At 37.7% G+C, this 12,065-nt stretch overlaps 1 protein-coding gene across 1 annotated transcript; it reads left to right on the top strand.

Annotated features, from left to right (window-relative positions):
• Window positions 1-748: 748 nt before the first annotated feature.
• Window positions 749-11,156, top strand: pa2g4a (proliferation-associated 2G4, a). Its single transcript, XM_016449086.1, has 13 exons — window positions 749-967; window positions 3,239-3,367; window positions 3,557-3,662; window positions 4,176-4,245; window positions 4,589-4,681; window positions 4,878-4,941; window positions 6,836-6,914; window positions 7,665-7,743; window positions 8,241-8,374; window positions 8,674-8,768; window positions 8,863-8,990; window positions 9,079-9,132; window positions 9,820-11,156. Exons 1-13 carry the CDS (start codon window positions 883-885, stop codon window positions 9,880-9,882), a joined length of 1,179 nt encoding a protein of 392 aa, XP_016304572.1. The 5' UTR covers window positions 749-882; the 3' UTR covers window positions 9,883-11,156.
• The last annotated feature ends 909 nt before the right edge of the window (window positions 11,157-12,065 follow it).

Below are 12,065 nucleotides of genomic sequence, written 5' to 3' on the forward strand. Positions count from 1 at the left end.
GATTTCTTATCAATTGAATAGACAGTTTAACCTTATTGTTCATATTTTATGTTAATGTAATAATGTAATATTTAATAATTAAATATGTAGTAATGTGGCATTTTAAAAAAATATTTAAAGATTTTATTTCAATTCTTTCAAGCAGCTCTAAGCCCTGGTTTCACAGGATTAGGCCATAGTTTCTTTCAGCTGAAACAGTTCAGACTTACATTTTTGACTAGGACTAGGCTTAAGCCTTGTCCGTGAAACCGGGGTAAATTACTTGCAATATTGATTAACTTAAGTTTCATTTATAATTTATTTATTTTATATATTTGGGCATTTAGTAATTGTACGCTATTATACACACACACAAACATATATATATTTTTTTTTCAATGTGTAGTGCTTGGAATTATTGTGGTTGAGTTTAACAATGATAATGCCTGTTTTTGTTAGAAAAGTTGTAGCCTAGGAAATCAGACAAAATCATAATTACAATAACGTTACATTCAGATAACATTTCCTGAATATTAGTTATCTTTTAAGCCCCAACTGAGCAAGCCAAATATATATACATATATATATATCTATATGTAACAAAAACTTGAACTGAATTGAGCTAGATAATAACACTATTGTCATCTGTAGAGTCGTTTCATAATAGATGTTATTTTCCTGTTTATTGCCCTTTTTTGGAAGACATCCAAAAGCCTCGGTTGGTTTCGGCGCCATCGTATATGACGACACATGTGATGCGGCTGCGTAGTAGGCGTGGCTACGCTGTGCGTGGAGGCCGTGGGCGGAGCTGGAGGGTCGGCGAGCCGCTTGGTGGTAGCGTGACTGATTTCTGCTGTCCGCGCATCGTACAGCCAGAGAGACGCTTCGAAAGCCGGTGCAACGATGTCCGACGACGAACAGCAAGAGCAGACCATCGCCGAGGACTTGGTCGTGACCAAGTACAAGATGGGCGGTGACATCGCCAACCGTGAGTTTGACGTTTGAGTGCTGGAGGTGTTGAGTCGGTGACACGGGCCTCCACGCTGCTATCTCATGCATGCCATGTGTTAGGACGAGACGAGCAGCGTAGGACATGAGACCCCGGCGCCCTGGCCTTATGCAACATACAGCCGCACAAGACCTCTTTTAAACGCACGGCTGTTCCTCCTATACATGTCTATAAAACCTGTACACTTTTTTTTTTTTGCAGTCCTACAGTATGGAGGGACTCATTCTAGAGCTAATGCTAGCTAGCATTAGCCCTCAGTGCATGTCAGTGGACACTTGTGGCTCTGGCATTGCCAGCTGTTAGAGGTTAAGGTTAGTCCTCAAAGGCACGGGTTATTAGTGAGCTGTCTGGATGGATATGTCCACTACTGCCTTACTGTGGCAGATCAGTGACTTGAGAGCTTTCACATCCCATCTATCAGCGTTGCTCACAGAAGTAGTGAACAGCATGGAGGTGATCTTTAGCTGGTGAGGTGATGCTGACTGGGCTTTTGACATTAGCAGTCCAGAGCAACTGGTTGATCATTGTATTTTTTTGCATGGTGAACTTGAATGGTAGTGCAGTACTCTATGAGCTCCATTGATTGCTCAGTGATTCCTACTTTTAGTTTTGCTACAATTGTTTCTGATATCCTTGTTAGGTTGCATTAAAGGATTAGTTCACTTCCAGAATGAAAAATTGTCATCATTTACCCACCCTCCACTTGTTCCGAACCTGTGCGAGTTTCTTTCTTCTGTTGAACAAAAAAGAAGATATTTTGAAAAATGTTGGTATTCGAACAGTTGATGAGCACTGTTGACTTCTACAGTATTTTTTCCTTTCTCAACTGGTTTTCTTTGAGGACCTTGATTTTATACTGGACATCAAGTAGCGTCTCACTGCCATAGTACTAGAACAGTTTTTTGATTAAAAAAGTTTGCATTATGACATTAAAATTTATTGATATATTACATTACATCTTGAACCATTATTATGGGCCGTTTTGGTTTCTAAATGGGCTTCAAGCTACACTTCATTCCATTCACTTTTGTTCATGTGTGCGAGTGCTGGAGGCCGTGAACGCAAACTCATGCGAAGAAGTTTCACATTTCTCTGTGTTCTGACCTCTTGAGTTTGTGTCACATGAAGATGTGTGACCGATAGAAGGTCAATACGTCTCAGCTGACCTCTAAACTGAATTAAAAGAACAGTCTTTGAAGATTTTAAATTTAGATTTTAAAAAGACACCGCAGAGTGTGACGTCCTACCACAACCGTTACAGTGTCCGGAGAAATTGTATGATTGACTACCCTTTAAATATCTCCTAAATTTAGATGGTTTCATGCTCTCAACAGGCAATAATCAACGTGCAAAACATTGGCTGCATCCGAAATTGCATACTCTCTGAGCAGGTACTTCTTTTGAATAAGTATTTTGCCACTGTTAAAAAAGTATGTTCAATATAGTATGAATGTAATATGCTGTCACTGTCATGATGTGACCTACCAGCGTCAGTTGCTTTGCTTCACTGCCATTCACAAATGCTTTCCAGTGGCCTCGTGGGATAGTAAAGTGTCCACTGAATGTGCACTTCAGTCGGAAATTTCAGTTATCAGTGTACTTTTTGCCTGATGTTTTATGACTACTATGAATTCAAACATGGGCCTACTACTCGGATCACATACTGCTTTTCGCCTACTGTATAGCAGGGAAGTGTGCTATTTCGAATGCAGACAATGTTATTGGTACAAAGCATGTTTATTCTCACTGCAAGCCTTGTTTAATGTATTCTGGGTCATTTTTTGATCTTGTATAGTGTTGAGAATGAGAGCATGTCACACAATCTGTCCATGTTGGAAAATGCCAAATATAATTATGGTTTCTAACAAGTGAGCAATAATTTTGCACCGAAATACTGTTCAGTTTGAATTGATGCACAGCCTTTGACATCAACAATAAACATCCTGGAAATGTTGCTTCTCCCTTTCAAAAGCCCATTTATTTAGATGACTATGACCAATTATGTTATTAGTAGGATTAGTTGGACTTTCATTGAGTGTGCATATTACAGTTACAGTTTTTTTGAATAACTTTTTGAAGGTGCCGTCACATTGCAAATTTTCACAGTAATCCACGTGATCTGGAATCTCGAAAGATTTTCCCATGCAAGATTTTGCAAGGGGTTCATGTTGGTCATGCACATTAACCCTATTGACTATAGACAATGGACTTTTTTGCCCATAAAACTTGGTCTTGTTCTACTCTTTTTAGAGGTGTTGAGGGTCGTCATCGATGCCGCCAAACCAGGAGTTTCAGTTCTCAACCTCTGTGAGAAAGGAGATGCTTTCATCGTGGCAGAGACTGGGAAGATCTTTAAGAAGGAGAAGGACATGAAGAAAGGTGAGACTGAAATGTAGACGTGGCTAAATGCTTGTGGTTCGTAAGAGAGTGATATTGAGGCCATTCAGAATAGATCGGTTCAGATTTAGACTCCAGATAAATCTGCAGGCCTCGTTTGAAATATCACTCTCCTCACACATTATGCAGAAGGTCTTTTTGTTGAGGATTGGTGGTTGTCCTTTCTTGCAGGCATTGCGTTCCCCACCAGTGTTTCAGTCAATAACTGTGTCTGCCACTTCTCTCCCCTGAAGAGCGACCCTGACTACACGCTGAAAAATGGAGATTTGGTCAAAATGTAGGCAAACTCCCCTCTCCAGTTCGTCTGCGTCTGTCTAACCTCCCCATGTCTTTTCCTTCCTCTCCTTTTCCTTCAAGTCACTCTCCTTCCTCTTACTCGGCCCATCTTGTCTGCGGTGTTCTCCACTTTCCGTCTCTATCCCTTCCGATTGTGTCTTCCTGCTTGTTCCCTTGTTTTTAGTGATCCACACATGCAACTTTGCACGTTAATGTCACACTTGATGATTGTTTTTAGTGTTTAATGTAGACTCCGCAACACAAGTGTTCTGAAATCTCTTTTATAGACTCTGTAATTTTCTGTATTTCCTATTTGGGCAGAACATATTGATGGTCTTGTACTTTTTTAAGGCCATTTTTTATTATATTCATTTGACGGCGCTTACATTTTTGCTGTGTATTTGGGTTCTCTGAAAACACTTAAGGGTTTAAAAGGCTTTGCTCAGGTTTCCCTGCACCTGTATGTCTATTTTTCTATTTTCCTTCCTGAATTTCTCTTCTTCTCTCTCAACAGTGATTTAGGAGTACATGTCGACGGCTTCATCTCCAACGTGGCCCATAGCTTTGTTATTGGAGCTACTAAGGTGCGTGTGCATATATACGTACTTCCCCACTGTTACTACATTTTACATTTTATAAAACTTCATGGCTGTATGGATGCCTAAAAGTGCAATTATAAAGTATCATCACATGCCTCTCTGGAGTAGTTGCTACTAATTGGTTAATTATATCATTTAATGGTCAAAAACTCAGGCAGCCAATTTTCTACATGGGTATAACAGTTTAATTTCACTCGTATTGGTCCGTTTCAAAATTTCAATCAAAATGTCATGTCCATTTATTTGCTAAGTAGCCATGGAATAAGAGTTATGATAATCGCAACAATAAACCCTGTTACAAAACTAGTGACTTCATGATTTCTTTCAGGAAGCACCTGTTACAGGAAGGAAAGCTGATGTCATCAAAGCAGCTCACCTGTGTGCAGAAGCAGCTTTGCGTCTCGTCAAACCCGGCAACCAGGTTAGTACAAACCTCTCAGTTAAAGTGGTAGGTAGGCAAGGTTGAAGCCTTTTAACATCTATGAGAACATTAGCTGCCAGCTCCTCAACACAAGATTCCACAGAATAGACGGTATGTCTTATATTTAAATATATTGATGGTCTGTTTCTCATGCAAAGTCTCTTGTCTTTTCTGTCTGCCCCATTTACCTCTGAAGAACACTCAAGTAACAGAGGCCTGGAGTAAGATTGCTCAGTCATTCAAGTGCAATCCAATTGAGGGTGAGATACAGCTGTTATATCATTTGGGAAAGCCCAACTGCAATTAAAACATAATCCATCTAGAGAGTATTGTGGAGTTTGAAGGTGTGGTTAGTCTGAGTAAACTCATTACTCAACAAAACTGAGAATGAAAACTCTTTATTTGTACAAAAACAGGACTGGCTTGATATCTGATATTTGCTTTAAAGGGACAGTTCACCCAAAAATGAAGTTCTGTCATCATGTCTGTCATGGCAAATTCTGTCCTTCCAAATCCACACTTTTGTTTATTTTTGAAACACAAAAAAGATACTTATAATGAAACCTGAGAGAATTCAGTCCATCTTTTGAAAATCCACAGAACTGAAGCTTTAATACTTTAAAGGGATAGTTCACCAAAAAAATGAAAATTACCAAATGATTTACTCGCCCTCAAGCCATCCTAGGTGTATATGACTTTCTTCTTTCAGACAAATAGACCAATTTCAGTGTTTGCAAACAGTGATGACGTTTTTTGTGGGCGGAGCCTATCTGGTGGCAGAAAATGCCAGTTTTAATGTAGCAGTATATGCAAAGCCATGGAATAAAAGAATAAAAAAGGCAATTTTGAGTTTATATTTCAAAATTCTGACTTTTTTCTTTCAATTCCGAGATTATCTCTCACAATTCTGGTAAGAAAATTTAACTCGTCATTCTCTCTTTTTTCCCTCGGCTCAGAATCATGAGTTTATAACGCCACACGTCTGGCTTTTTTTCCTCAGAATTGACAAACTCGCAATTGTTGAGTTGAATCAAGTTCGAACTAGGAGATAAACTTGCATTTGCAAGAAAAAAAGCCATAATTGTGATTTAAAATAGACTTTAACTGAAGGGCTAATACAATATGTCCCCTATGTGAATATTATATAGACCTATTGTTTAAATCTAATTTATGCTTTAAAAGTAGGGTAATCATAGCAGGTTTCATCCATAGTTTGTCCGTTTAAACGTCTGCATTTAGCTTCAAATGGCGTCTTTGACGACAGTATTATATAAAAATTATTTGCATTCCGATTCTGAAATTTTTTTCCCTCTTATTCCATGGATTTTACCCGTTTCCCTCCATTTGTTACCAGTGTTTTTCTGCCACCACAATGCGCGCGCAGCTGCAAGTGACGTAACTGTGACGTCTACTTCAAATTGGTCTATACAATCGGAGTTATATTTAAAAACGTCCTGGGCCTGGTTCTTCCAAGCTTTATTATGGCAGTGAATGGGTGAAATTCAATAGTCCAATAGATGTCCAATAAACTGCCAAACCATCATAAAAAAGTGCTCCACACATTCGCTGGACTCCACTCTCTTGTGAGCACGCGTACCAGTTAGCGGAAGCTAGAGATTATGGTTTATAAAGTTTTAAATATGGATATTTTTCTTACAAAAATGCATCGATTCGCTTCAGGAGGCCTTTATTGGACTTATTGGACATCTATTGGACTATTGAATTTCACCCATTCACTGCCATTATAAAGCTTGGAAGAGCCAGGACATTTTTAATATAACTCTGATTGTATTTGTCTGAAAGAAGAAAGTCATATACACCTAGGATGGCTTGAGGGTGAGTAAATCATGGGGTAATTTTCATTTTTGGGTGAACTATCCCTTTAAAGATCGATTTATGTTATGAACCGATTTATTCACATATAAACATTGATCAATGCACATACATAGAGCACATCAAACACGATAAACTGAAGCTCAAACAGGTTTCATTTTTTGGGTTGAACTAGCCATTTAATCAGACAAAACATGAAAGACTTGAAAGAACAACCCAAAGTACCTACAGGCATCAGCAGGAATGTCTGACTGTGATCTGCCAATTATTCATAGACGCATGTGCCATTATTCACAGTTCTTCTCTTTTGTTTATGGATAGGTATGCTGTCTCATCAACTAAAGCAACATGTTATTGATGGAGAAAAGACCATTATCCAGAACCCTACAGATCAACAACGGTATAAAACAAAACTGAATATTGAATTTCTCAATTTTCTCAAACATCTCAATCCAAGCAAGCAAGATTTTATGCTGGCACAGAGCCACAGTGTTTATACTTTTGGGGGAAATTGGTCAACAAATGGCTTACAACAGGGTCTATGCTTATGTTTCTTTTTAGAAGCACAGTCAAAAAATTCAGGAGCACCTTCTGATCATAACAAAAATGATCCTTCCCATTATGAGGTGATATTTGACTCCTTAAAGTGATTTACAGGGGCATTTTTTTTTTACCTTTGTAATGGCATTTTTTTCTAACTTTATTAAAAGTATGTCATCTTTTATTTAAAATTCAAATATATATATTTATATTAAGCTTTTCCAAAATGTCTAATTAAAACATTAGAATAAGAACAAGAAGAATAAGAAGAATGTTACCAATCAAAATAAATCAATATTAACAAAATTAATTTGCACTACTGAGGTGGCACAGAAGAACACAAAAGTGGCATGATATAGGTATATTTAGAGACGTTTAATGAGGCTCAGAGGTGGCATGGATGTTTTAAATTCATAATGTTATGAGATTAAAGTTTTAAATATAAAATTTTGAATATTTTGAAATATTGATTGATTTAAATAACTGAAATGATGCTTTAAAAATTAAACTAAAACTGCCAGTAGGTGGCGGTAAGTCACTGATTTTATCACTGAATCATTCAATTCAAAATCAACAATCACATCAATCTCCACTGTTTGTCTCATAACAGGAAAGACCATGAGAAGGCAGAGTTTGAAGTTCATGAAGTTTATGCCGTGGATGTGCTGATCAGCACAGGAGAGGGGAAGGTAAGTGATAATCACACGTTTATGAATGGCACCTGCCATTTTTAATCCTTTCTGTTTGCTTGTAATCATATACCTTTCATACTATGGATATAAATAGATATTTAAGCTGCATGATCTTTCCCATAGGCGAGAGATGGCGGCCAGAGGACAACCATCTACAAAAGAGACCCAAATAACTTTAAAAATTAAACTAAAACTGCCAGTAGGTGGCGGTAAGTCACTGATTTTATCACTGAATCATTCAATTCAAAATCAACAATCACATCAATCTCCACTGTTTGTCTCATAACAGGAAAGACCATGAGAAGGCAGAGTTTGAAGTTCATGAAGTTTATGCCGTGGATGTGCTGATCAGCACAGGAGAGGGGAAGGTAAGTGATAATCACACGTTTATGAATGGCACCTGCCATTTTTAATCCTTTCTGTTTGCTTGTAATCATATACCTTTCATACTATGGATATAAATAGATATTTAAGCTGCATGATCTTTCCCATAGGCGAGAGATGGCGGCCAGAGGACAACCATCTACAAAAGAGACCCCAGTAAGCAGTATGGGCTGAAAATGAAGACCTCAAGAATGTTCTTCAGTGAGGTGGAGAGACGCTTTGACGCCATGCCCTTCACTCTTAGGTGGGCAGCACTATTCTCCAATTTATTTGGTTCCTACTTGGCTAAATCAAGAGGTGTATCTGCGTTAGATATTCTGTTCTTAAATCAAGCAGGTGTTTTTCATGTACATTTTGACTAGAAGGATGTGAATACCAGTGAGAAGCTGTGGGAACCATGCTGTTGATTTTTGATGACGTGTGCTCTATTTTTGTATTGTCACATGAGAAATGCTAGGACAATGACTTTAAAACTTGGTGGATAAATCGATGGTTTAGATTTCATGGTCATTTGGTAAACACAGTAGTCTTTGTGTCCTGCAGGGCATTTGAGGATGAGGGAAAGGCTCGTTTGGGAGTGGTGGAGTGTGCCAAACATGAGCTCCTGCAGCCTTTTAGTGTGCTGAACGAGAAAGAAGGTCAGTCTCATTATCATTGCACCATTTCTTCCTGCTCTGACCGCTTTCTTTACCTGGTAAATTTCTCTTTCCACCTGTTTTTGTCTGTCTTTAGGTGAATTTGTGGCTCAGTTTAAGTTCACAGTGCTGCTGATGGCCAATGGGCCCTTGAGAATCACCAGTGGACCACTTGAAGCGGAACTCTACAAGTCTGAATATGATGTTCAAGATCCTGAACTGAAGGTATGTTAGACCCATCTATTCTATTTAAATTGATTCAAAATTAAGGTTTTTCTTACTGTGTTGTTTTGGTTTTTTCTGTCATTTTCAGTCTCTGATCCAGAGTTCTGCAAGTCGTAAAGCACAGAAGAAGAAGAAAAAGAAGGTGAGGCCTTTGCTTTAAGAAACAGGAACAATCCTTATGTTGTTTCCCAACAAATTACTTTTTTCTTCCATGACACACAAAATGGGAAGTTCAGTAGAATGTCCTGGATGCTCTTTTCTGGAGAATGAAAGTGAATGGGGACCATTAAAGTAGCATAAATATAGTCCAAATGACTTGTGTGCTATATTACAAATCTTCAGAAGCCATAAACCAGCATTATGGAAGCTTTGAGGAACAAAATAAGGTTTTAAGCTATTATAAAGTTGGCAGTCTCCACCTCTGTACAGATCATTTGCACTACAACGGGAACAGGAATTTTCAGCAAATTACTTAAATTTCAGTCTGCTTCTCCCACAAAGCTATTGTATGGCTTCAGATAACTTGGAATATGGCATGCCAGTTCTATCAGCTGGCAAAAATCATTCTGAAAGTGTTACAACAATATAATTCTAATGTCATTATTGTTATAGTTGTGGTGTGGACTTCCAATTTTCCTAGAATTAGAATGCTTGTATCGTTATAGCTGTGTGAATGCTTTTATCGTTATAATTATCGTTATGGTTTATTGTTATAGTTATCGTCCTTGGAGCGAACAGACCTTGAGCCTTTTGTCATTTTGGAGCTTGACTGTTCCCATTCATTTTAATTATATGAAAGATTCATTCATGCGTCTGCATTTTGTTATAGGCCTCCAAAACTGCAGAGACTGCTACAGGCCAACCAGCTGAGAATGAAGTTGCAGCTAAATAGAGGCGACATATCTCCACCCTCTCACGAAACCCCCGAAGAGCAAAAACATCAGCATTTCACTCTCGCCCTGTTTTATCCTCTTCGCCATCAAAAATTTGATCAAGAGTCACTGTTAAAGCCTGTGTTTAAACAATTTCTGCCTCCCCGTTATGGAGAAATGTCATTAAGATTTGGACTCCAAGCGAGTGCAACAAATTTGTACTTTCATAATGAATCTACTTACTCTTTTGAAGCACTCAATTTACATTTCAACTGGAACGCAATGCCTTTTTCAAAATGTAATTAAAAAAGCTTCGCAATTCTTTTGGAGAGTTGCGTTTTTCACAACATGTCCTGCTGACTGTTTAAAATGCTTTGTTTGGCCCGAAGGTTCATTTGAAACTGCATTACATTAGATTAAGTGGTTTGGGAAAGAAACAAATTGGATTTGCAGCTATTTCTCAGGGTTCTGAAGAAAAAACATCTCCCTTATCTGAGAAGTAGTTTTGTACAATTAGGATCGAGAACACATCCATGGAGAATTTGATGACTTACAGGGACATTAGAATTGGAATTCAGTGAACAGAATTCCTAAGCACTCCATTGTTGTGATGCTATAGCAAAGAACATGAAGTCTTTTATCTAACTGCCATCCCTTTCCACGAGTATCACATCTGAAGATGACATTAGGGAATGTTTTGGTCATACTTTATTCCTGCCCATTTTCTTTTTTTCACATTTTAATTTGTCTAATTCTCTTTTGTTGATGCAGGGAGATTTTCCAAACAAACTTTAAGTTGTATTAATTCAAGTTAATATTAGAAAGTCTGATTTATTAGGGATTTGGTTAAAGGTCTGGTCCAAGATACACTAAAGCTACTTCAACCCACTGAAAAAGGTTATAACTTCCACTTGCCAAGGGCCAACATATTATCACTTTACCTTCTATGAGCAATAGTGTCTGTTTGACTGAATATTCAGATCAAAACTAGGCTCGGACTGGATTGAGAAGCTTTCCAGGTGTCATTTTTACAATCCAGTCAGTGCAGTTATTTCAGGAGAGGTGATGGGAAGTGGCTCTAGAGCATTTCTGGACCAGTCCTGTTATTTGGGGCTTAGTTGAGGCTGGCTCAATACATCTTTTGAAATGTTGGTTATTGTGACTTCTATTCTGTTTCTAGGTTGTAAAGGTTTATGTGGGAGAGGAGGCCGGAGGTTTGGATTTGACACGATCTTGTTTTTGTAGAACCATCGAATGGGACTATTTTACAACTAATGAAATAAAACATAACTTTTAATATATTTTCTTTAAGATTGTCATCATTAATTGTAAAAAAAAAAAAAAGCACAGTCTTTGCCATGCATTTGTGTAGTTGGTTTACTAGGGTTGTTTAATTTGAGTTCTATATTGGTAACAAGTCATTTACAAATGTAATAGCTCTGAGAAAATAACAGGAACTTTTTGAAGGTTTTGTGTCGATGCACTATTTATAAACCAGATAATTATATAGCTACCGATTTATTTCTATCTCCAGCAGGGAGAAGTTGAACCTTTGAATGGAAAAATAAGGTTTCTTTTTATATTTGGTAACGGGGCGCTGTGCGGCCCAGACTATCAAATACCGGTTGAAGTTCATTCAGATGCTTGGTCCAAGACTTTTAATTTACTAGAGACTGAAACATATTGTTATTAAAATCGATAAACGCCAAAGACCACTATCGTTCACGACAATACTTTCAAAATAGTAAAATAGCTAAAGTGTCTTAATTCCACAAACACTTGTCTTACCTGTGACATGACAGATATACATTGACTTAGCAGTTAAAATTTTAGTGAGGAAATACATTTATTTAAACATTTATCCTGATTTGCTACAGGTTTTTTTTAAACGATTCATAGGAGTCAGGTCTTTTCACTGATTCTGAACAACTCGAAACGAGAACCTGTGGCGAAAAGTTACAACGTACTCGAAATACATCTACAGCTTGGTTTTATAAACACACATACGAAACAGATTTAAAAAACCGAAAAGAAAAATCTGAGCATGTAAAATACCACGCTGGGAATCGTTTAAAAAAATAGTTCTCTGAAATGAACTGTTCGAAAGAATCGACTCGGAAATGAATCGGACCATCAATAGAAAATGTATTTCCATCAATAATGAGGTTGTGAACGTCAAGATAGGTAAACTTCCTATGCTTCG

This window comes from Sinocyclocheilus anshuiensis, unplaced genomic scaffold, assembly GCF_001515605.1.
Source record: "Sinocyclocheilus anshuiensis isolate Anshui unplaced genomic scaffold, SAMN03320099.WGS_v1.1 scaffold55, whole genome shotgun sequence".
NCBI classification, from domain to species: Eukaryota; Metazoa; Chordata; class Actinopteri; order Cypriniformes; family Cyprinidae; genus Sinocyclocheilus; species Sinocyclocheilus anshuiensis.